The following is a 26,500-nucleotide window of genomic DNA, read 5'->3' as shown; positions in this document are numbered from 1 at the left end:
ATTCTCTTACAAATGTGTGTGTTCGTGCATCACCAGGCAGAATGACGTCCAGCCAAGCTAATATTTATCATGCCTGCTCTCCCCAGGGCCTGACTCTAGCCTTGTGATGGCATTGTTGCAACTAAAAAAGGTTTTGACGCCTGTCAAGCACACATACTGCACTCACAATGCCAACTATCCCCATGGAGGTTTAGATGATCTTGGAGCTACAATTGAGATCACAAATCATTTACACTCGCGCCTCAGGCAATGTCCACAAAACACACACACATATTACCCATAGACCAACTAACGCAAATCATGGGAAATAATTGAGGTAAAATCAGCACATGATTTTATTCAGTTTGTCTGATAACAAATTGTGTTCTTCACAAGAATGTAAACCACCAGATGGAATGTCGGCGTGTGCCTCGCTGGTCTTCTGCCTGTGTTAGTAAGTCGATCCATGCAGACACTGCAAGGAGACAAGCGTTCGTCTGGCCAATTCCACTGAGCTAATTGGCTGAAAAGGCTTGTGGGTAAGCAGGAGTGCGGGGACGCAGGTGTGTCTTTTGTTGAAAGGACGTGTCACCCTTTGTTTTGGGGTTAACGTTATCAGGGCTTTTATTTGTTCAAAACAAAATCCATGTTCAACATAATAGGACTGGATTGCAAATGGATGACACACTCCACACACTCCCAGTTTCCTTTGCCAGAACGTCTGGCGCAAAAGTCGATACTGTGTCGAGTAAAGAAAAACGTACGAACAAGAAAAATGTGAAGTAGCATTTTAGCATTCTCTGTTATCATTAAAGCTGAGAAACCAACTGCCAAATCAATTTACCTGATTAACTCTTTGACTGCCAAAAACGTTTAATAACGTTTAGTAAAATCCTAAGGAGGGCTGCCAAAGACGTTAAAAGTCGTTAACTATGTTTTTTTTTTTTTTTTTTTTGGAAACAGGTGGAGGAAAGCCTTGGTAGTATGTGTGTTTCCATAGTCCAAACACAAAATTTTCTGTGGACCTTGAAAGATCAGTCAAAATGCTTAAATCAGCTGGCACCCACAGCATCCCTTTTCTGAAAACGCTTGGCAGTCAAAGAGTTAACCTGGGCTTGATTAATTAAGATCCCAAAGAGTTTCTGCTAAATTATGTTTTCACCTGTAACAGATTGCCTGTGATTTACTAAGAATGCGGTCTTTGACAAAGATCCCAAATAAAAGACGCTAAGTTGCATGTTCACTTTATCGGATTGCTTACAACAGGGTGTAAAAGTGACGGAGCACGTCATATTTTAAAGAGGCTCGTGCACTTTAGGTAGCGCTGAAGGTTTACTTTTTCACCATGAAGCATTTGGGAGAGCACCGCTAATGCAAAAAGAAATTTGAAGTGATGGAATTGGAAGTGTTAGTGGAAACAAATGTTGTGAATTAAAGGCCTTTGGTCTTTGCAGATGGGCCTCGCACATCTCAATTTTAAACAAGTGTGAATAGAGGTTACCCACTGTTGATGGTAAGATCTGAAAGTCAATAATAAAATGCTCAAGCTAAATTTTAATAAGTGAGGAGGTAGGGACTTGTGAGGCTTGGAGTCTTACTTCTTGGAGTCTCCGCTTTGGTGCACATTGACCTTATTTTGTTCTCTTATTTTTCTTGTCTTAACACACCTTGCTGTTCCTTATTTTAGAAAAAAATAAAAATAAATCCAAACTAGCCAAAGAAAAAGCATAACATGCTCAGGTAATCTTCTCAAACTAAACACCTTGTGATCTAGACTGAGGTCTCAGTGGCGTTCCACTTTAAAAGTCGGACTCCATGTTGGTAAATTGTCAAAAATGTACAGAATGTTTGCTTTGATATTTGAAGTCCAGGGAACGACCCTCTGTTTTATTTCAACCTCATGTACAAGTAAGCTCTTATGAAACTGTAGCCTTTGAAAAACAAAAGCGGTAACGTTCAGAAATGTCAACGAGCCTCTCGGCAAGCCGTCCCTCCATCAAGAGTCAGCCGTGGCTGCTGATAGCATCCATCACCAATACCTGTTTACCGTCTCCTGTTAACTGCTCTCCCCGAGGGCCACCCGGCCTTTCTTGTCCACGCTGATTCGATTTAAAGCTCATTTGGACTTTTTCAAATCTTATTACACAGATGCACACACGCGGCTGTTTACCTGTGGCTGCTCAATGTGGTGTGGCGGTGAATGACATCTGTGATACAATGGCGCGGTAAAACAAGCCGGCCGCAGACATCATGCTTTGCTGTGCGCTGGAAACTCAGTACAAATATCATATATCGTTCACAGTAAAAAACTAGTGTGGCTACCGTGGTGGACTTGTCATTTACAGTCTTAAGCATCATTTCCATAAAATGCTACGCTATGGTTACTTTCGGTACAACAATGTTATCAGCCATTATTAGTTGTGTACTCTCAGATTTAGTCACTGATCTGAATATATGACTGGATAGCCGATAGGCCAAGACTTTTGAAGCTGCGAGGCCGCCATATTGCTCCTCCCAAGAAACTCTAATCTCCGCCATTCAAATGACGGCTAGTGAGGTAGCCTCCCTTTTTTTTCACACGCATGCGTAAACGTAATGCGCACTTCGCTTATTAGCTTATTTTCCTCCCGTCTTTGTTTGTGAACTAAACTATCCGTAGATATTAGCTCAGTTTATTTAGTGTACTAAGTTTTTGTCTCATCTTCATCAGCCCTTGAAAACACTAATAAAATACTAATGGTTTAGTCTCAGTTATCGTTTGTTAATGGAGTTTTTGTCTCATCTTCTGGTAGTCTAGTTTTTGTCTGGTAAAAAATGTGCGTTGATGAAACTATTTTATTTATTTATTTATTTATTTTAAATCAACGCTGCTGTACAGTACATTTTTAGTATGTTTCCATTGCAAAAGGCCAGAAAATATGAAAACTAAATTTTTCATGTTTTTCTTTTTTCTGTTAATGATTTGATCGACATTATGGCCACGGGAACTTAACTTAACCACTTGGTGAAAATTCCAATATTTGTAATTCTACTGTTCTTAGCAAAAATAAATTATTAAAGAAAAAAAAAACCCTAGATATTCAAAATGGTATTTTGCAGAAATATCGCAGTGAGGAACAGCTTGCCTTGAGGCACAAGGTCCCTCTTAACTTTGGCTGCTGAGTTTCAATGAACGGCTTTTTCTTTGTGCGCCACCCAGCCTCCCGTCCACACTGCGTGCTGGAGGGCCTCTGTTGACAACACCTGGGCCTAAAGGATAAGCAGGACCACTCCAGTCTTCTGACACCCTCTTCCCCTTTCCTAATGCATGTGCTGTGTTCCTTAGTCTATTGTCTCGATACCCCCGTGTGCATGTATTATGTATGTGCATACATGCATGCACACCAGTACAAACGGGTTCTCCTTTGTGGTTGGACTCTTCTCCTCCAGCAGTCACCCCGCTGTGTAAATCCCTCAGCTGGGGTTTGTTTTTCAATCAGGCCCCTGGGGGGATGCCATGTGCCTGAGTCTGGCACGGAGGCTGATGGACGCGACTGCTACCCGCCGCCTGCAAAGTCCACATTATCCGTGATTGCCCCTCAATGAATTCACACTAAAATCGCGCCTCATCCATCGCACTGCACACTGCCAGACACACAAGGGTGTTTGTTTTCCTGTGCGGCTGTTTTTAATTTTTATTAACCTACTTGGACAAAGCATGAGGTCAGAGAAGACACTGGTTTCCTTTTTACAGCAACTCCTGCTGTTGACTGTTAAGTGTTGTTATACCCTGGCAAGAGATTACACATTGTGTGCTGGTAACCATGTTGATGTTGTCGCTGTTTGCAATGAATAGTTGACCTAAAAAGATTCAACATTCACACACGGAACAACTTGAGGTAAGCGTGAAAACTGAAATGAGTCATGAAGAGATTCAAAACGGCTTCTAATCAAAACAGACTCATCCAGTTGGCATTCCTGAAGGATGTCGACTATTTGATCTTGTTTTGAGGGCTCTGCAGGAGAATGGCAAGCCTTGTGTGAGGAGGTGATACATCAGATTGGATTGATAAGCCCGGTCTGTGCAATTATTGCCGCCATGGCCTGTAACCTCTGCTACAAGGCCTGTCCTTAGTCTCCCAGATCCTCTCCCCTGTGGTCGTCACCCTTTCCTACCCTCAACCCCCAACCTCGGTAGTACAATTTTTACTGTATTCACTTGTGAATCACCTCTGCCCTCCATTCCTTTGCCATCACTGACCGTCTGTCTTTCATAGAGGCATCATTGTGCTCGCAATGTGACGGAGAGAGAGGTGCTGAGATCCGTCGAGTGCCGGCATATGTGTGTGTGTGTGCTGCCTTTCTGTTTATGCCCCGCAAAGGAGACAAACATCTCCCTTTTACTCCCCGCTTGGCAGTTCATATATTGTGCTTGCGGCAAATCTCCTTAGTCCGACAGTTATTGGAATTAAGATTTTAATTAGGGAAGGGCTTTAAAGCGGCACACGCTGCATTAGCATGATCAACAAAGGCTTGTTTGAGGGGCGGACTGGCAGCAAGGCACGAGTCGGCATCCTGCCGTCATCAGTCCTGTCAAATTAAGAACAAACGGACCCTCTAGTGTTTTACTTTGCATTTCAGATTCCACAAAACTGTAACTTAATATTGTTACATTCATTTTTGTAAGTCACGTCACCATTTTGAATTGGGGCTCAACTATTATTACCATTTGCTTTTGGCTTGTTCTTTTCTTTAAAAAAAAAAAAAAAAACAGCACAGTGTGCATTCCCAACCTTCGTCTCTAGTCCAGTTCAATAACAGAAACGGATAGCTGATCAAAAGTAGAGCAAACGGCCAAATTACTTTTGCCCATTTTTCCAGATCACCCAAATTTCTCCCTAAACCGTTGACACATTTAAGTGTAAATCAGAGCATACACTGTTTTTCTTATGACTAACACTCTCCGCAATCGGCCCCTTCAAACGGGCCCAGGAGACCCTCGGTCTGTCTGCTTCGCTGTTTTGCTTGGCTGGTCGTCGCGCGGTGGAAAGATGGCTCTCAAATCTTCGGCAACCTGAATTACAGTTGTGATGCAGGACTTTAATTGAGCATCACACGTCCAAAGGCTCGCTTCTGGAATACAGCAAATCCCGACGATATGAACACAATGGGTTCCGAGAGACTGTTTGCAAGCTGAATTGTTCATAAATGTGTATTAAATTTCAATCTACAACTACCATTTGATGTGCAGAAAAGGAGATGCAGCAGATGTGTCGCAAAATGCTTTACTACTCACTTGCCAAAAATAGGAAGTCAACAGGAAGTCGTCGTCACGTCATACCCCATCCCAAACCCACGCCTTAACTATTAGTTCTATGGGGGGATTATGTCAACAGGCACCACAGTACTACCGTAGTGCAACATACCTATAGAAAAAGTCGATGTGCATAGACATTTAGATGAGGGATGCGTAGACGGTGGAGGAGGAAGGGGAAGTTATTTGGTGAGAGGCAGAGTTGTCTCCTGAGAGATCGTGCCGGAGATTTCTTTGGACACAGTTGGATGCGGACTAGGAACTCTCTCCACTGAGGAGCGAACGTTTGCGAAGGAATGTTCATTTCTCGTCAGGGTTCCTTCAAGGTTGCAAATGTTTGCCAACAGTTTTAATGATCTTGCGACAAGAAAAACTGTTGGTGACCATTAAAACTATTAAAAAATATATATAAACTTGCAAAGCATTTTACGAACATTTACGATATGACATTTATGGACCTCAGTCAAATTTTGCATCTACGAAATTTCGTTAGTCAGATGATCGTAGTTGGCTGAAGGGTTTACTGTGGTGGTCTTGGGGGGTGTCATATCTTAAGAAGGGTGTATGGGGAGATTTCTTGGCGTAGAGCAAAACAATAATGCTGGAGCATGACGGCGAGTTTTCCTCCTGCCTCTCACAATAAACAGCTTTCCCGCGGCCTTACACGAGGTGGTTCGAGGAAGGAGACAAATTGTCTGCTAGAATGCTTCGGAATCTGATTTTTTTTCTTTTGAGGAAAGTTTGATTGCTCTCTTTGGGATTATCCAACATTCAGAGGCGTTTCATCTTCCGTTCTGCAACCCTTCAGTGGTTACAACACTGCAGTCTCTCACTATCACCTGCTCTGCTCAATTGTGCATAAAATGCACGTGCACGTGAGTTTATATTTCTCTCTGTAAATCTGCTTGGTACTGTGTTGTGAATATAAAATAGATCAGCTCGGAGCAGCTGCACTGCAGGTCCTGTCAGACCAGGATCTTGCAGTAGTGGTGACACTAGCTTCTTTTACTCAGAGATCACTCAAAATTGCTTAATCGGAGCCTCAACAGAAGATCCAGTTTTTAATCTGTCATTGCATGATGAAAACAATGATTGGTGCAATTGTTTACAATACTCGTCCAAGTTCCAGTACAAAAGGTCTGAAGGCGTGATTGTTGGTTGTTAACTTTAATTTCCTTTTCCGGTTTTCTTGTGTACCATATGTGAGATAAAATGCGTGTTGATTGCAGTCCTACAGGATGTGCACATGCGGCAGAGTTTCGGAGAGACAAATGACGATGGCGGGTTAGTAACGACAAATGTGTCAGGGTAGAGAAGAATAAGGGAGTTTGCGAGGAGGGCCGTCATTGCAGCGCATCGATTTTACCTCTATCCTTAGCGTCTGTAATGAGATCTAGTGGCTGTGGTTTTCTGGAAGAGCAGATTTGTCACCTGCGGCAAGACACTACGGCTGAGCGGGGGACGGTGGTCGGTTGGTCAAGAAGAGGGGAGGATGCAAGTGAAGGAAATATGCCAGAGGAGTGGAGAGGTTTTGGATGCTTTAAAAGGCTAGGGCGAGTCATAGGAATCGGACACAAATTATGGCGAGAGGGGAATCTAAGAAAATGCCTGTTGAGAGCACACGGCTAATTACTGCAGACAGTCTGTGTCTGGACTCGTCTCCATGGTAACAAGATGGGCCAGCAGGGCTGACCAGTGTGCAGGAAGAAACAAAAAAGGAAATCAATGAACAGACAGACAAAGCCCAACAAAAAGCGCCGCTCCATTAAGCGACACCTATCTTTTGATAGCGTCTCTTATCACAGTTTGTCCATCATGTCATCATGACCTGCCTCTTGAAATGACACTTGATTGTTAGAGCACTTCTTAACTAAGCGGTAACCTTGCGTAAAAGAGTTTGTTTGCACACGTGGATAGGTTTGGCTTGCGTCAGGCTTGCGGTTTAACTCGTGATCCAAATGTTGCTACAAAGTACATGTCATTCGTAATCACAAGTTTTATCATGAACATGCTTTGCATTTGTAGGGAAATGTCTAGGTTACGGTTCAGGAAAGTTAACAACTTGGCAGGTTGAGGCGTGAATACAAATATGCGGATGATTTGTGTGCCAAATGTGAAATTAATTAAACAAAACAAAATGATTTGTTTCTAAATATATCTATGAGAAGGGCTTGTTATTCGTAATGTGAACATTTTCTTCTGATACTGCCTGCAGTTTTTTTTTTTTTTGATGAAAACTATTCCATCTTAGTGTTTTATTTACATGCATACACATTTATTTCATGTTTTAAGAAAACGGGGATCCGTTTTCGTAACGTGACGAAATACTGAGATCTGCTTTGAATTCTGCACCCAAAAATGTGTTAAAAACAGCTGTCAGACTTAACTCGACAAAAATTGTGTTCCCTTGTGTAAACTGTTCTAAGGCCATAATAAAAGCTCTTAACTTTACAGGCAGTGTTTTAAGTAAAGCACCTTACTGTCGTACAAGTGTAAAAGAAATGATGATTTAGCGAGAGCCACTACATCGTGATAACTTACATTGATGTTTCTGCATTTGGCAATTTATTATTATATTGTATTATTAGTATGGGATTTTTTTTTTAATGGGCTTTAGGTGAACTGATGAATACACCACACGCACGCACGCACATGCACATGCACATGCTCACCCACATACAAAAAAAAAAAATATATATATATATATATATATATATATATATATATATATATATATATATGTGTGTGTATATGTATATATATTTAAAATAAAAAGAGAAAGAGAAAAAAACATTTTATTTATTTATTCATTTTTTTTATTTATTTTTTTTAAAAGGAGAGCAATGATGATGTCAAATCGAATGAACAATACTGAGCTCTCCTGAGAAAAAAAAAGTAAAAGAAATGATCCATTGTTAACATAGAACCAATAAACTCTTAACACAGGAGGGTACATCCTATTTCCCTTCTTATTACACTTTAGCCATATGATATTATATACTTTGCCACTGCTACATTGCAAAGACTTCCCTTAAGAACATTGTTACACATTTCCTCTTTGCCACCACAGGTAACTTCTTACAATGGCTTCAGATAAATAGAGATTCTTATTTATTTATTTTTTTACCACAATTGCTGCCCTCTTGTTCTTGCTTCCACTTTTATCTTTGCCTTCATTGATTGCACACAGACATTTGTTTGTTTGAGTGTATGTAACCATGCAAGCTGACGGGTTGTAATTGCTGTGGTATAGAAAACATGTTCTCTTCCCAGCCAACTAATGGTAGTAGTAGCATAGACTATTAAGTTCCTTCAACCTCATAGGACACACAGACAAACTCATTGGAAAAGCAAGGGCGATTTCAACAATCATTACCATAAAGCGTTCTACAAATATAATATCATCCATCATATTTCTTGCCTGAACCCGCGCAGCTTGTTTTCATATGTCTTACTGCTCAAACAGATCGGAACTTTGACACATACTGTACGAGAACATCTTAGGTTGCCTTGGAAAGTGGCTTGCATAATAGCTGCTCTTTATCTGTGTGTCAATAACCCCGAGAGGGAGTGGCTGCTCGTCAAGGAAAAGAAAAGCCTTGGAGGACTGCGCTCTTCTTTTTGAATGCAGGCAGACTCTCCATGAAGGCAATGTGTGGTTGTTTTGGTCTGGGAACAATAAACTAGAATGATACATAGATAGTGGTTCAACTTGCTGACAAATATGCCGACATCTGACTGACACGTGTTTTTGGGAGTTGTGCGTAAGAAGGTAGAGCGTGCGTGGGCGTGACTGTATTTTTGTACTTTTTTGTAAACACTATAGATCAATGCAGAAATGAGGTTTTTAAAGTGTTATTTTGTGTGATGATGTGGCTTTATTTTTATAGAATGGGCGGGGGAAATACCAGTCAATCAATTTTTGTTTACACCTTTCTCCGCACTCTCCAGGCGAATGTCTTACATCAGATCTCCAAAGCATTTATAGCAAAGCTTTTGAAGCTTAGGACTCCCACCGTGGCCAAATATAGTAAACGTGAATCCAGCAGCTTTGTGTCTGTCTGTGTGTGTGTGTGTGTGTGTGTGTGTGTGTGTGTGTGTGTGTGTGTGTGTGTGTGTGTGTGTGTGCGTGCGTGCGTGCTGATGGCCGTGCGCGCTTGTGTTTTCCAGCGTAAATGGCTGTGGGGCAAAAACGTGTCTGTTATTGTTCCCAGCACTTCGCCTGCAGACAACACTGCCAATTAAAGGGGCGGTTTTATGTGTTAAGAGCAGGAAGTGTTGCCGTGTGTGGCTGCTCGCTATTGGCTGCCCGGCCTTTCCCATGTTCCTTCCCTGTTGACCGAACAGCCGGGGCTCTTTACTGCCGTGAGCCTGATGAAAGGTAAACACAACAAACCTTTGATCAGGCTTTGCGTTTTAAAACCCTTACTGGAACTGCACGTGGGGAAGTGGCGGGCAAATTACTGTGTGACACCGAGATTTACATGTGTGTGTGTGTGTGTGTTTACCTTAATGAGCGCTAAAGCTCTCTTGGCATCGCTCCTCCTCGGTGTTGCGAAAGCATTCGCCCATCCATGCTGCGACCCCCCCCCCTCCCCATCCAAGCCAGCATAAAAACAAAACAAGGCGTATGAATGAAAGTGGGAGGGGTTGGCTGGCCTAGAAAGGCAGGCAGGCAGATAGAGAGATAGATAGTGGTGCAGGGCAGGGTTAGCTTGTGACAGAGGAGGCGGCGGCCAGGAATGAATGAGCGAGCTGAACGGAGCATGTTTGGCATAGCTGTCAGCCTTACTGTTGACGCCGACATTTTCAAGCAGAAGACGAGAAATCACCCAGGTGCTAAGTCTGTCAATATTATTCTTAAAGTACAGTAAACAACACATCATGGCCTCATATTAATAATTTCTAAGTCTTCTACATTGAAATTCCTCCTATGTAGCTTCAGTCTTTGCAAGCTTGTTGACTCCGCTGCCCCCTGCCTGCCGCAGCAAGGCCAGGGTTAACCCTGGGTGTCTCTCCTGCCTGACATGGAAGAGGCCATTGAATAGCTGCCTCCCCCATCCAGCAAACACATTGGCTAAGACTGAGGGTGGATCTAGGGCTGGAGCAGCGCGCCGGCATGGAGTCCCGACTGGAGCCGGATCGGCGAGCGCAGCATGTACACATACTGCAGACAGTCGAGAGGGGGAGGGCGCAGCATTTTTCTCAGCCTAGTGGCGGCTTTTGTAGTTCAGAAAAAAAACTGCAGCGACTCCTGCTTTAAACTTGAGCAGAATCTCCAATGCTACGTTTTTTCCTCATTGTTCTTTACTCTAACCTTCTAAAGCTCTGCTCTCCCCTGCCATGACCCCATCTGTCCTTTGCTTTTGCACAGGCAGCACAACAGGCAGCCCTCCCGTGTGGAAGAGGGAGGGGGGGTCCTAACTGTATCTTTGGCAATGAGCGCTCATGTGAGCCACAATGAGTTGGCATCCCACAGGGGCGAGCATACACTGCCATCATTGTACTATAGCTCATTTACCGTGTTAACAATCTTTTTTGTTCTTGTTGTTTCGAATGCTTTCAAATTCTATAGGGTGAATTTTAACCTCAAAGGTCAACCTTAGTCTATTCTGCTGAGTGATACTCAAATAAACCACACAGGTCACATAAGATCCCATCAAACTCCTTTGTTCCACACGCTGGCTATGGTCCAACTTTATCAAGCCAAGGGAAATTGGAAAAAAGCCAGGATGTAGAAGCCAACCAAAATCAAACCAACAACTAGCGCTAAAACATTTCTTTACAATAATATGTTCTATGGATCCCCACTAGTCTAAACAGGGTATTCTGATTAATATTGTGTTTGTGGAATATGAATTAAGCAGTAAAATTCACCGTTTTTTCTCCATCTCAGTGAGCGGCCATTTTGCCACGATTGAAATTGACATTGCAGTGCCTAAGGGCTCACTCAGGTAACAACCAATCCTGGCTCACCTGTTGTCTGAAGCTGAATCGTGATTGGTTGTTACCTGAGCAACTGTGATGTCGTTTTCAGTGGACAGCAAGTGGCAAAATGGCTGCCCCCTGAGATGGAGAAAAATGGTTGTTTTTTTGCTGCGGAACTCATATTCCACAAGTACAATATTAATCAGAGTGCCATTTTTAGACTAGTGGGGGCCCAGACAACATAATGTAAAAAAATTTTTTTAAAAAATGGGGTTGACGTCCCATTTAACAGAAGCATTGCTGTTCAGTCTGCTCAGCCATCCATGTCTATTGGTGCTCATTCACTAAAACCAAAACACTCTGTAACGTTGGACAAAAGTCTCGGGCACCACAAGAATCTTTCTGCTTTAACAAGGTCTGTTTATATCACGCTAACTTGTTGTTCTCAAGATTACTGAACATTGAAATTGAAATTTGGAACAATAAATACAATATGTTTGCTAAATGAAGCAGACCATGGCTCTGTTCACAAAAGCTTGATACATAAAATTTCCCAAAGAAAAAACAATGACGGATGCTATTTTTTTTAAAGATCTATATATCCCATAAGTCTATTTTTTTCCTTTAAAAAATGCATGAAATTAATGGCAATTTTCTATTTTTCTGATGGTCAAACTGCCACAAGGCTCATCACAAGTAGATCAAAGCAACAAGCAGCTCTGCATTCTCAACATGTTGAATGACGGCATCTTTTTTCAATGTTTTACTTTAGCCATGCAGATGGTTCATTAGTGAGATATTAAGCGTCTTAAAGGAACTATAAATGAATACTGATATGCAAAGATCCAGTGTATTATTCTTTATCTATTGATTATTTATTACTTGGTTGTGCTTTGTTACCCGAGTTAAAACGTAGCGTCAGTAAACGCTTCCCTTTCGGTGATTTATTATGGATCCATGTTTTGTTCACAGCCAGTCAGCATGCGCATTTGGCAGAAAGGTCAGCGGCTGGTATGAGATGTAATGAGTCTCTACTGGGCCACAGATGAGGCAATAACCGCCTGTTTATTAGATCATTACAGGGGCACTGGTCGAACCTGAAGGCTAATCGGATCACATTGACACTCTGGCTCTCGGACCAAACGTTGTTTCCCGATAGGTCAAATGAAACTTGACACGAGCCAATGACATATAATGTTCAGCCCACTGGCAAATCAAGTTGTCTCCATGGCGGCTGTGAACAATCAGTGGTCATTCATGTTTGCATGCAAATTGCAGCTGGAGTTTGTTGAATTGTGTGCGCTTCAATGATAATTAGTGTTAGCGTGTAATAGTGTCCATTCGGGCAAGGTAAGTAGGAATTTTCAGCCAACTTTTTTTTTTGGTGTGCAACCAAGGTTCTTATTGGTTCCGACTTGGTATTAACCACCTCTTTCCCTTCTCTCCTCTGCTTCTCTTTAGTGTGCCTGGACCGCTGTAAACACGGCGCATGTAACGTCCACGGCCAATGCTGCCACGACCAGTGCTTAGGCAGCTGCTCAGAGCCGGGCAATGCCAGCAGCTGTGTGGCCTGCAGGAACCTCCAGCACGGCAACACCTGTGTGGAGAAGTGCCCCCCTGGGTACTACGTCTTCAGGGGATGGCGCTGTATCAGCTTCTCCTTCTGCCAGGTTGGTTGCTGCTATTGTCTTAGCCACGTAGCCTCTGATAGCCTCTCCTTAAGATGACCAATATTTGGTCTCTTGCTTCTCACAGGCGCTCCACAACCAGTGTAAGGAGACCAAGAGACTGAACCAGGGCCGGGAGTGCGACGAATACGTCATCCACAACGGCGCCTGCATTCCAGAGTGCCCCTCTGGATACACCACTATAAACTCCTCCATGTATGTCTGACGCACGCACACACGCCACCAGGGTCATTATTGATAGTGGCGACTGGCGCATGATATCATTCGCCCACATCAACTCGTACTGTCTGCGCAGGCTTGCTGCCACACTCCGTAAGCACTCGCACTTGCACACAAGCACTGGTGACATTTGGAAATTGATCAAACACATAGGCGGGTTTGTATTTTTTGAATTATTTTAATTTTGTGCAAACTTTACTTAAAATCACGTTTGAAGGTATTTAATAGTGACAAAAAGTAAAGGCCAAATCATTAGCCACACTTTTTTTTTTTTTTTTTTTACAGATTCCATTCAGACAGATAATGTATTCATGAAGTAGTTAAATTTTTTCTGAAAAATATTTTTATTTTAACTGCAAGTGTTTTTTTTGTGTGTTTTTTTTTTTAAATCATTCTATTTAGGGTCTTTCAATACCACTTTTTTCAGACTGATACTGAATTCTTGAGTAGTTACCGATACCATGCACCATATTTTTGATTAGGGATGTTCTATACCGCATTTTTTCAGACCGAGACCGATACTCAACTCTTGAGTATTTATTGATACAATACCGATACAACTACTACATAAAATTACCCCCAAAAATGGCAGATCATTTTAAAGAAATATGTATATATTCCAATATAATATTTTTCCTTTAAAAAAAAAAAAAGGAGGAGGAAAGAAATTCCTCTCATTTTTAATTTTTTGTTCCACAAGAGGCCATCTGAAACTGGTATCGGCACAGATACTTGGTATCAGTACTCGTCCATCCCTACTTTTGATAAATGAAATTTTGCCCCAAAAAACAATGATAGATAATTTTAAGGGGATATATAATAGGGCTGGGCAATATATTGAAAAAATATCGGGGGGAAAATATCAATATCTCGATATTGACTCATGCAATATGCATATTGCAAAGACATGCAATAAGTTTCATATGGAATTGTATGCTTTTATCTGAATTTGACCAGTCAGACGCAAACTCAAATGTGCATCACCATCCAATAGTTGACCATTAGCTAGGGTTATTACAATTAAATATTCAAGAATACATTGAGATGTCTTATTTTGCCACATGAAAAAAAAAAAGTTATTTCATTAGGTAATCAAAATGTTTTTTCTTTATGTACATGTTAAATATCGCAATAATATCTATTGTAATATTCAATTATTCTATCGCATAATATGCTTTTCACATGTTTTTCCAATATCGTGCAACCCTAATATATATTATATCGCAATATAGCATTATTCCTTAAAAATGCATGAAATTAATGGCAATTTTGTATTCTTCTAATTTCCAGTTCCTGAAAACGCATACGTACGGATACAGTGAGATAAGGCTGGGTAATTTTGCCCAATACTGATAACTGGCATCGGAACTCGCCCATCCCTAATTTTATTGATTATCAATCAGGGTTTTGACATTCTGACATAAGGGCTGCAGAGTTGGCAAAGTTCAGTCATACTGGGATGTTAATATTGTTGCAAAAGCCATAACAATAAGGTTGCAACTTTATTATCAATTAATTGCTGTAATAAATGGACTGTTAACATGCAGACCACCATTTATACATCATCGTCATTGTGGATCAATCGTGTGTAAATTAATGCTAAGAAGTGAAAGAAGCCGTGTTTTTTTTTTTATGTGAGGATGTACTCGCAAAACTTTTTCACAGTGAAAGTCTTGATAAAAAAAACTAACCACTCCCACTTAAATAGTTAAAACTACCTCATTACCTAGTAAATGTGAATGAACTAGTGTTAACATTTGTAGTTGTTGGCCAAGCATTGCTTATTTTGGAAGCTGGCTTTCATTATAATGCCAGAGTCATTTTGCTGCCAATAACTGATTAATTTCCTGTTTGAAAGATTACTCAGTGACTTGGAACCTGTTCACTAAGGCGGCTTAAGTGTGATTATTTCATGTGAAGCAAATGTATTAAGGATTGATGTTTTTTTTTTCTTTATTATTTTGGATTTAATCAGAGTTGATGGTTGCTGTGGTCAGCATAACTGGTGCAGATGTAGTTCAGTTTACTGTACATTCCTCGGATACAAGTGAGCAACGAGGCAAATTGTAATGTTAAAAAGGTCTGACAGCCGTTTTCTTGCATAGATTGAAGACCAGAGCGAGCACATCAGTGGAGTTCTTATTTCAAACTGCCAACTGTTACTAATAGAGGAGAGTTGTTCCAAAACATTCACGCAGGTTTGGAGCGTAAGATTCAAACATATTGGGTAAAGTCCTCCTGTTGTCCCTTTGTGGCTCGGAAAATGTGACATGTCGCAAGTGGCAGGCCAAGATGAGGCTTTAGTGGGAAGAGGAGCAATTTTTATACGTGCAGAGACTGTAGTGGGGTGTGGAGAAAGGAGGAGGACAGATGGGAAAGGGAATTAAAAGGACAGCGCTTTGTTTTTGTGTTCTAATAAGAGAAGGTTGCCCCGAGGATATTTCCATCATGTGGATAAATATTTAAAGATATTACCTGTGTGCGAGTGTTTCGACCCCTGTTCACTGTGTTGACACAAATGTTTTTGTTAATCCAAAAAACAAGCCCTGAGCTTTTAGTACACCTGATGGAAAATGTGTAGAACATTTCAGCCCCCTATAATGGCTTTTTTCAACATACATCATGTGCATATTTGCAGGAGTGAGCGACTTTCTCTGCATGCCAGCCTTTTATCAGGGGCGACTTCTGAGTGATTTTCTATGCTCATATACACATTAAGCAATAAACTATTTCCCCTCCTTTTCTTTTTATCCAAAAATTTTATGTACTTTTTTATTATAATGTACATAATGGTGTAGGGCTGCTCGATAAATGAAGAAAATATTAATATTTTTGATAATAATTGAAATCACAATTACGATCGTTTATTTTTTGGTACAAAACTAAAAATGTTTAAACGTAAAAAAAAAAAAAATTAAAACAAATAACATTCTTTGAAACACTATAATTATGCAAGTTCCTTTTAGATGAAACACCATTTATTAAATTTGTTATTTTAACATTTTAAGAAAGTGCAAATGTATAAATTTAAACAAAATAAAAAAAATTGTATTAATAATCTTTTTTTTACGATTATGCTAATGTTGTAATTTTGGAGTATAATAATTGAATTTGTAATAGAATCCCGATTAATCACACAGCCCTATAATGGTGTCATAATATCACTTTTGACAACCAGGAAATGTGTTTTTCGGTACAGCGACTTAGTGGTTAGCATAGTCACCTCAAATTACCAAAACATGAATGTTATAGGGTAATTGAAGACTCTAAATTGTCCTTAGGTCAATTGTGACTGTAAATGGTGACCAAAGTCAGGTGGGCTAGGCTCCAACTCACCCATGACCCTAACAAGCGTAAACGGTACAGAAAATGGACAGATTATATATATCTATTTTTTTTAATTTTAAAGGAAATTTTCTTTACAATATATTCTATGCAGTCCAACTGGTCTAAACACAGCATTCTGATTAATTTTACGCATTAATATTACGTTTGTGGAATATGAATGAAGCAGCAAAATCCACACGTTTTTATCCATATCAGGGGGCAGCCATTTTGCCACTTGCTGTCGACTGAAAATGGCGTCACAGTTGCTCAGGTAATGACCAATCACGGCTCAACCCTCAAATGTCATAAGAGCAAATTCAAAAAACAGGTGAGTAGTCTGCGATGTAATTATCAGTAGACAGCTTGTGGCAAAATGGCCGCCCCCTGATGGATAAAAAAAATTGTGGATTTTACTAACACATTATTAAGTCATCATTCCTAGTAGGGGCGCATAAAACATAATATTCAAAAGATATTTTCTGGGTTGACTTCCTCTTTAACTTTAATAAATGCTGTTTCTGTTGCACCTCTTATTTGTTTTCTCCAAGTTTACTCACAAAAAGTTGGTCAATAGCAGTTCTGCCTAAAAGTCCACCAAAACAGGAAGTAGAACCCAACCATAATAACGGCATTAAAAATGACTTAGCAACAGTCATCCATATGGCTACTGCTGATTATTTCACATGCTAATGTTGGACAAAAGTTTTTCAGACACCACTGCTTTAATTCAACGCTTGCCCGCTTTTTCTCTTCCATCCTTTTTTTTTGAGAAATGTTGCTCCAACACTTTCGTAGTAATACAAGTGCAAGATAGATAAAAGATCAAGCAAACCAGTGCAGTTGAAAAAGAGCATGTTGGTGTGTGTTGCTGTGAAGCATCTGGTTCCACCAGGCCTGCATCCATTCTTCCAGATGGTTCTAGCAGACACCCTTGGCCAAGTCACCGGGTTCAACCGGACAGATAAACACTGGCCCTTTAAGAGCTGCTCTCCGGACCCAGCCTGCTGTCTGCCTGTGTGTCTGTGTTTTTCACTACAACGGGCCAAAACATTCTCTCTTTCTACACTGCAACTAGAGCGTTACTTCTGAAGGAGCTGAATATATGATTTTCCGTGCGGGGGGAGGAGGAGGGGGGGGGTGAAGAAAGCACAAAAACACCAAAGAGATTTGCCTCCTACCGTTGTTTAATAGAGATCATTACGGAGTGTTTCCACATACTAATAATTCATAAAGCGGAAACAGTGATGTATTCAGTGATGGAAATTCCTTTTTTAAGGATTAATATTCAGGAAATGGTAATGGGCCATTTGACCCTCTCGTGGATGATGTCAAAATCCACAACTGCACTCTTCATGACTTCCATCTTAAGCCCCAGGTGGTCGTGTGTGCATGGAGACTTGAAGGGGTTGAAGAATTTTGTATTCTTCTGTCTCTTGGTTGTGCTTGCCAGGGAAAGGCCCTGATAATATGATTTGCATAAACATCTTATGAAATGGCAGGCGATGCATGCTTGCTTGGTTCATATTCTAAAAAACAAACAAAAAACAAGCAAATAAAGAAGCTGATTTGGAAGTAACATTTTTACACTCCGCAAATTCATGCATGCATCACTCATTTTTATGTTCACACTTTTTACACATTTATAAGAATAATAACCATCACTGGAGATATCAGTGGTTAGAAGCAAACTCTTAAATACTGCGCAGCTTTTTAGTTTACATCTAAGGCAGACCTTTTGAGGTAAAGCTGTCAAGGCTTCAGTCAGAATTAAAGAGCAGGATTATGTTTCTTTTGAGAGGGCTCATTTGTGAATGAAACGTTTTTTCTCCATGCGGTTATGCGTGCGTGCGTGCGCGCGTGTGTGTGTGTGTGTGTGCCCGGGCTGCTCGCTAGACGAGGCCGGCCTTTTGTGAATGGGTTTACAGAAAGGCGGCACGATGAAAACCTCTTTTCCTAGTGCATGCGCGTGTATGTGGTTACGTGCAGAAGCACATGTCTGCAGTGAGACAAGGGAGGGAAAACACTCCAACGTCTGTTGGGGACTGGAGCTGGCGTCTCACTTTTTGTTGTCTCTGCATCCGTATGGATAAGATTGTTTTCAGTATAATGACATTTCATTATTTACTATATTGATTAGCAGTTGTGATAAGTGTATTTTGGATATGTTTTGTTTCACTTGGTGGTTAAAGCAGGGGTGACTTCAACGCATTTGGTGTCTTTAAATGGACAGATGGGCCGGGTCATTCTTGAACAAGGTGAAAAAAAGTTCAAGTGAATGTAAAATAGTAGACATGTTCAGTACCATTTTTTTTCAGACCGATACCCTTACGAGTACTCAACTATTTAGAAGTCACCAGTACCGATATCAAGTACCGACACCACTTGTAGTTTTGATAAATAAAATTTCCACACACAAAAAAAACAAAACGGTGGATAACAATTTTAAAGAAAACCCTAAAAAGCCCAAATGTAGCATTTTTCCTCAATATTGCACAAAATGAATGGCAATTTTCTATTCTTCTCATTTCCAATTCTTAATCGTATTGGCAGCCATCGGAAATACTGATACCTTGAAATAAGGCTGGGTATCGGCCTGATACCACCGATACATGATATCTGTTCTTGCTCATCCCTATAAAACAATTTATAAAATAATGATTTCTCATTATTTTATTTTTCATAACTAACCAATTATTTGATGCAAATAAATCAAATCAGTTTTAAAGCTCAATTGTTAATTTTACTTACTACAATCATACAATTAACCAATTCATTAATCAGTTAAATACAGGAAATGCAGTAAATGTATATATACATTTTTTATTTTCTTGTTTTTTTATTTACAGTGAAACATTTAACCAATCATCTAATAATATAAATCAAGAAGAGAATTACTACGAAATTAATACATTTATATTATATTCATAATAATAAAATACTAAATGCTCGTTGGGCTGGATAAAGAACAAAACAGGCTGATTGTGGCCCGCTGGCCTTACTTTACCCACCACTGGGATAAATAAAAACACATGCACAATTTTCTAAATTCATCACTATTAAAGTATTAATTTCAGTAGAAAATGTATTCATAACTAAACTAAACTAAACTCTATCGCTAGTGGTTCTTCAACATCTACAAATACAACTATACAGCTACATATTATTTAAGACTCAGATATCACACACATTTCCCGCATCAGAGCCAGCAAAGTGGGCTTTACACATTATGCTATATTCACAACGTGACATGCTATTAAGGTAATTAGCTGTGTCACGTTGTTGAACCTTTCACCCCTGTCACAACATTGCGAAATACCTTTACACGCAGGTGTCGTCGACATTACAGGTCGGATACGTTCTGTAACGGCAAAAGAATTGTTGGGTGGACTACATCCCACTCATTGCTGTATTATATAGAACAGCCACACTGAAAAAGACGGACAAATTATGTCTTTTACAGTCAGTGTAAAAGAGGCTTTTAATTCCCCCGGAACACTCTAGGCCTTGTGTTGGAAGTGCTGTGTCATGCCCGCTCCAAACCGACGCACACTAGCACATCACAACACATTCCTGCTTCATTCCGTTCGGTCATCACCCATTCCATGTCCATTTGTGGTTTTTGTTTTTGCTTTCAGTGTTCAAAAAACAGCTAGTTGTTTGTCTACTTAAGGCGCGATATTTTTGTATGCTAACACTAATCCAGTCACGCTCAAAGTCATTCGACTCTTTTCCAAAACAGCAGTACCGTTCAGCTTGACAACAGTACGCAAATTGATTCGTTTTAAAAATCCAAATGTTGTGAATGGATAACAAAATAGAGTGGAACTTTTGAGGTAGAAAATATGTTAGCATTTCAAAACCTTTTTCCTATAGGAAGTCATTTGAATTGATTTGTTCCAGGGTCAAACATTTGCCACATTTTTCTCTCCACATTGCCTGTTCAGGCTGGTTCTCCTTTTAGTGGAATATTCAGTGTGGCTAAATTGCTGCAGGAAGCCCCCCAAAAATGTGAAACAGTTGTTTAAAGCTAAGTTAGCTAAGCTAGCTTAGTTAAGATAACTTGTGTAATACGCTTTTGTTATTGGGTGATTTCATTTTTTTCTGAAACATTTTGGTTGAATGTCGAATTGAATGCTAAGCTAAGCTATCTTAGCCAAAATAGCAACGACACTAAGACGCTATTTTGCTGTCGGTTGATTAGTTAGCAAAGCATAGTAAGTGCACAAACACTCATTTTCTCAAACAAAGCTTCTTCTTGTAATAAACATCCACACACAGGAAAAGAACAAATAGCTCCATTGTTGTTCTTTGTTTATGATTCCACACGATTCCTTTTGTTGCTATTGTGTCACTTTATATACGTTGCTCACATTCTTGCGACCTCAGCCGTTGCCTCAATCGTCACATCGAACACAGTAATCCCTTTTTGAGTAAATGCATAAAACGTCCTTGCTTGTCTTTATTGATCCGTATCGATCGGTATCATGTCAGCAAGTGCTGCCCTCGCCGCACTCATTAGGATGCTGATTTTTTTTTATTGACAGGCCTTTCACTCTGCGCAGGTTGACATGCTCGCCGTGCGCAGGCCTTTGTCCCAAACTTTGCGTGGGGAACAAAACCATCGACTCTGTCACCTCAGCCCAGGCTCTGAGAGGCTGCACTGTTCTCCAAGGCAACATGATTATCAAGATTCGAGGCGGGAGTGAGTTCATTATTGCACCTCCTGCTGGGACTCCTATAGAGGCTCAGATCTTCTCCTTTGTTCTGTTGTTGGTTTATTTATTTGTTGTTCTACCACAATGTCTGACTCTACTGTCTTTTACCCTGCAGATAACATAGCTGCTGAGCTTGAAGCTAGCTTGGGTCAGATTGAGGAGATCACAGGCTATCTGACGGTTCGCAGGGCCTACGCCCTGGTGTCCCTCTCATTCCTCCGTAAACTGCACGTCATCAAGGGGGACCATCTCGAGGGAGAGTAAGTCTTCTTCCCCTTTTCTCGATTCCTCGCCCTCTCCTACTGTTTCTAATGCGTCTCTCCATCTCTTTCAGCATCTATGCCTTTTATGCACTGGACAACCAGAACCTGCGAGAGCTGTGGGACTGGTCCAAGCACAACCTGACCATCCAGCGCGGTCGCACCTTCTTCCACTACAACTCCAAACTGTGCATGTCTGAAATCAGCAAAATGGAGGAGGTGACGAGCACCATCAAGCGCAACCAAAAGAATGACATTGCCGTGCGAACCAACGGGGACCAAGCCTCGTGTAAGTTGATGTCATCGCTGATTCATAATTGTAGTAAATTGCATTGCTTTGGCACGTTTCATTTGTACTCAATCGCGATGGTCGTCACAGTTGTTTTAGTTGGGATTGTCTCCTTTATATGACTTCACACTAACCTCAAGGTTGAGACATTTTTATGTTGTTTATTATTTCCAGTGTGATACTGACAACAGAGCCACACATGATTTCCATTTTAACATGACTGTTTTATTCAGATTTAGTCAGCCAGTGTTTGCAAAAGTGCCTCTAGTTTGTTAGGCCATCTGTATTTATGCAGATTCATGTCATAAACACACATACGGAACCTCTAGTCTTTATATTTTTAATCCAAGTTGTCATCTGCTTTATTTCCAGGTGAAACCAAGCTGCTGAAATTCACATACATTAAGACGGCATCAAACAAGATTTTATTGAAGTGGGAGCCATTTTGGCCATTAGATTTCAGAGACTTGCTGGGCTTTATGGTTCTCTACAAAGAAGCGTAAGTATTATTGGTCATGGAGGAGGTCTTTGAAATCCGTCATCGCTGCCACTCGTTGATTTCTCCCCTCTTCCATGCGTCCTCCAGGCCGTACAAGAACGTGACCGAGTTTGACGGGCAGGATGCGTGCGGTTCCAACAGCTGGGTGATCGCCGACGTTGACCCACCAACCCGTGTCTCTGACAACAAGGAGCAGCTCGAGCCGGGCCATTTGATTCGACCTTTGAAACCGTGGACCCAGTACGCCATCATGGTCAAAACCCAACTGTCGGCGTCCGACGAGCATCAGGTTCACGGGGCCAAGAGCGAGATCATCTATGTTCGCACCGATGCCTCCAGTGAGTTTCACTGCTTCACAGCCATGTACAAATTTGGACCTGATGAGTGAAGCGTAGTTGTGGAGCTTTTATTGTAGACAAAGGGGAAGTAAAAGTGTACATTTGAACTTTCGACCCTCTTTGCCTTCCAGGTATCTTGTAGTTTTGTCTTCAACACCATGTTGTGCATTTTGTGTGTCCTTGAGGCAAAACAAAAATCCTTACTCATGAATGATTAGTTAAACGTTATCATGAATTGTTTACGCAACACTGTTTGTAGCAGAGCGCTTGCTACGTTTTAATAGCCAATGTGTCTTGGCCTGCTACCACAACAGACTGCTGATCAGTGGAACAGCATGAAACACTTGGCAGGAATGCCACTATCGTCATTTGCACACACATGCACACAAATGTGCAAACAAAAAGACTGACTCATTCAAATCATTGCTCCATAGTGCCGTTGGGGGACAAAAACTCGGCAGGTTACCTTCGCACAGCAATAACAGAAGAGGGGGGGGAATCAATGATGACTGATGGAGCCAGACATTTCTAGAATGTTGTGCCCTAACGTTTGTCTGCCTCAATCTTCCTCAGAGCCCTCAGTGCCTCTGGATCCCATCTCCTCCTCCAACTCCTCCTCTCAAATCATCCTCAAGTGGAAGCCGCCCACCAATCCCAACGGAAACATCACCCACTACCGGGTCATCTGCCGCAAGCAACCAGAGGACAGTGACCTCTACAAGTTCGACTACTGTCTGCAAGGTTGGTATCTAACCACGTGGGCTATTAGCAGACAAATCTGATTTTTTTTCTGTTTTTTCACGCTTTGCTTCTTCGACAGGAATGAAGCTGCCATCCCGGACCCCGACCCACCTGGATAGCGAGGACGAGCAGAAATGGAACCACACAGACGAGCCCAACATAGGGGGCAAATGTTGCGCCTGCCCCAAGACGGACATTCAACTCAAGAAGGAGCAGGAGGAGATTGAGTACCGCAAGACTTTTGAGAACTACCTGCATAATGAAGTCTTTGAGAGCAGGTAAATGTTTTGCTTTTATTGTCACAATGACCGTTAGAAAGTCAAAGTGCTATCAGAGCAAAATGTTGCTGGGGGTTTTTAATTAACATGAACACATAGAGCAGGTAGCAGCTCTAAAAACAGTTGGGTTAAACATAAACCAAACCGGGTGAAAAATGAACCATTAGAGTTCAAAAAGAAAAATGAAAAAAAAAAGAGTAAAACTAAATGAATAACCCACAAAGCAATCCAATTTTTGGGACAATTTGTGTGTTATTCATTTTTATTCATTATTATTAACTTTTTTTGTGTTAATTGGATAAAAAAATAAACCAACCTTACTTTTCTAGGTATTTAGCCCAAAAAGTTGGGCTAAATAAAATGAATTACCCACAAAGCAACCCAATTTTTGGGGTTGTTTTATGTGTTATTCATTTAACCAAACATTTTAGGTTAATTGAAAAGTCAAGTTTATTTATATAGCCCTTAATAACACAAGAGTCTCAAAGGGCTTCACTTGCCCACAGTTGACAAATATCAACGACATCCCCTAATCGAACCACAATAACCCAATTGAATTGGGCAAAAAACGAACCGACCCAACTTTCTAAGTTATTTAGCCTAAAAAGTTGGGTCAAATTAAATTACTGACCCACAAAGTTGTAGGTTATTCATTTAACTAAACTTTTTGGGTTAATTGAATAACCCAACTGAATATAGTAAAAAATGAACCGACCCAATGTTTTGGGTTGTTTTGTGGGTTATTTATTTGAACCAACTTTGTGGGTTAGTTGAATATCCCAAAAAGTTGTGTTGGTCCTTTTTTATTTTTGGTTAATTTCGACCCAACTGTTTTTAGAGTGCACTACAGATGGGTGAGCACTGATATCAAGTATCTTATTTGAAGGTATCGGTACTCGCGACTCGGCCACCCTCTTGAGGCTGTTTTGCGATCAGAAACCAGAAATGGAAAATTAGAAGAATAGAAAATTGCCATGAAATTCATGCAATTTTATTGATTTGTTTATTTTGTAATATATTGTTTTTTATAATTGACTGTCATGTTGTTTTTAGGGGGAAATTATATTTATCAAAAGTACTAGTGGTATCAGTACTTGGTATCGGTGACGGTGACTACTCAAAAGTTGGGTTTATAAAAAAGTGTTATCAAACTAACCCTAATTATTGCTCTCTCTGTGGCACATCAAAAAGCCCTTTAACCAGCCAGACAAGATCACCCGTCTTTTGTCCGTGTTTGTCTACTGCAGATCCGCGCCAACTCTCCCTCGTCCTTCAATGTTTGTGTGTGTCATTTATGTGGACTTGTTTTTGTTCCGGGCAGGACAGTGGGTGGGCTCATGGTGGGACGTGTTGATTTTGGAGGCCCCAGTGCACCTAACCCATCCACTTGAAACACACACACACACATTAGACGCTCTGTTGCGGCTTCCCTACGGGAGTGATTACTGTGGCCATTATCATTCACGCCAGTCAGGCGTGCAGTCATGCAGACGGCCATTCGGACACACACACACACACACACACACACACGGTGAAACTCACACACACCTCAGCAGGACTTAGAGCCCACTCTGTAATAGGTCAGTGTCATGCAACGCAGTGCACAAAGACATCTCCGTGTTTCTCTTTTCCATCACGCAAGGGGATGTCGAACACTTTTCTCCCACCTGAGCAGCTTTTAACTCAGCCTTGTTGCTCTGAACTCTTGGCAAGAGAAGTACAGTATAGTTAATGACGCTTTAATAGAAGTGAAGAGAAGTTTGTCTACCATTGCAAAAACGTCCTGCTGAATGGGTTCAGTGGTGCATTTACATTTCAGGAAGTGGCCATTGGCTCATGGATGCCATCTAGTGGAGGTAGTTAGAAGGTGGTCTGTCACAGCAGTGACAGAGGAGAAATCCAACTCAAATTGCAATGAAATGCTTCATGTGTTCTTTTTCCAGACCGTCACGTCGGCGACGTTCAGTGGGCGTGGCCAACGCCACCGAAATGCCTTTCCTTCTACCCACAGCCCCCAGCGTTCAGAACGGTTCTACCAAAGCCACGCCGAAAGACGAGGATGAGGAGGGAGCTAAGGTCTCAAACGTCGTCTTTTTATTTATTTTTTTCTATACTCCATAAGCTATTTATTAAAATTGTTGCATTTTCCATCCTGGCTTGACTGACATGATCATTCCAGAAAAAAAGTGGCTTTGTAATAGTGCTCATTCTTCTTCTTCTTTTTCCCCCCTCCACAGGTTGAACTGAAGGTCTTCTCAAAAGAATCAACAGTCATCTCCAACCTGCAACACTTTACCAGTTATAAGATTGAGATCATGGCCTGCAACCATCCCACAGACCTCAAGCGCTGCAGCATGGCGGCCTACATCAGTGCTCGAACCATGCCCGAAGGTGAATCCATATTGCGCCTTTGTCAGACATTTGACACACCGATTTGAGAAATGCATGCCAGGAATATAATCTCCACATGGTTCATTTTTCTTCTTCTCTTATGTACAGAGAAAGCCGATGACATCCCAAGCCAGGTGACCCATGAGTTATTGAACGACGAGCCAGCTGTGTTCATTAAGTGGAAGGCACCCGTCTCTCCAAATGGTCTCATCATCCTGTATGAAGTCTTCTACAGGAAGGTTGGCGAGACTGAGGTCAGTACCACCAGACCTGTTTAGCAACTACACTTTTGTGTTACAACGTCATGCTGCACTCGGACAGTAAGAATTTGAAAATCCTCCATGCCGAGGCAAGAAGGAAAATATTTGCTTAGAAAAACCCCAGTGCTGCTACTTCTGCCGTGTATGTTTGCATATATTTATTTGTGAGTTGTTTGTGTGTCATAAATGTGTGAATTTGACTTGCATTGCTATTCATGGTGCCACAGCCTGAGTACAGAAGCCAGTATCTGCTTTGTTACCATAGCAACAGAGGCAGGAAGGGAGGCGAGAATGC

At 41.1% G+C, this 26,500-nt stretch overlaps 1 protein-coding gene across 1 annotated transcript in view; it reads left to right on the top strand.

Annotated features, from left to right (window-relative positions):
* Window positions 1-26,500, top strand: part of insrb (insulin receptor b) — an 86,363-nt gene that overhangs the window by 46,280 nt on the left and 13,583 nt on the right. Inside the window, exons 3-14 of the mRNA XM_077583216.1 lie at window positions 12,662-12,870; window positions 12,956-13,083; window positions 20,997-21,136; window positions 21,265-21,409; window positions 21,484-21,698; window positions 22,071-22,197; window positions 22,285-22,535; window positions 23,109-23,276; window positions 23,356-23,554; window positions 25,498-25,630; window positions 25,792-25,945; window positions 26,054-26,199. Of these exons, the coding sequence (XP_077439342.1) occupies window positions 12,662-12,870; window positions 12,956-13,083; window positions 20,997-21,136; window positions 21,265-21,409; window positions 21,484-21,698; window positions 22,071-22,197; window positions 22,285-22,535; window positions 23,109-23,276; window positions 23,356-23,554; window positions 25,498-25,630; window positions 25,792-25,945; window positions 26,054-26,199 (2,015 nt within the window). The remainder of the gene's footprint in view (window positions 1-12,661; window positions 12,871-12,955; window positions 13,084-20,996; window positions 21,137-21,264; window positions 21,410-21,483; window positions 21,699-22,070; window positions 22,198-22,284; window positions 22,536-23,108; window positions 23,277-23,355; window positions 23,555-25,497; window positions 25,631-25,791; window positions 25,946-26,053; window positions 26,200-26,500) is intronic.

The sequence above is a fragment of the Vanacampus margaritifer genome, chromosome 13 (genome assembly GCF_051991255.1).
Source record: "Vanacampus margaritifer isolate UIUO_Vmar chromosome 13, RoL_Vmar_1.0, whole genome shotgun sequence".
NCBI lineage: Eukaryota > Metazoa > Chordata > Actinopteri > Syngnathiformes > Syngnathidae > Vanacampus > Vanacampus margaritifer.
The sequence above is the reverse complement of the archived record's forward strand: the minus strand, read 5'-3'. Positions and strand labels throughout refer to the sequence as shown.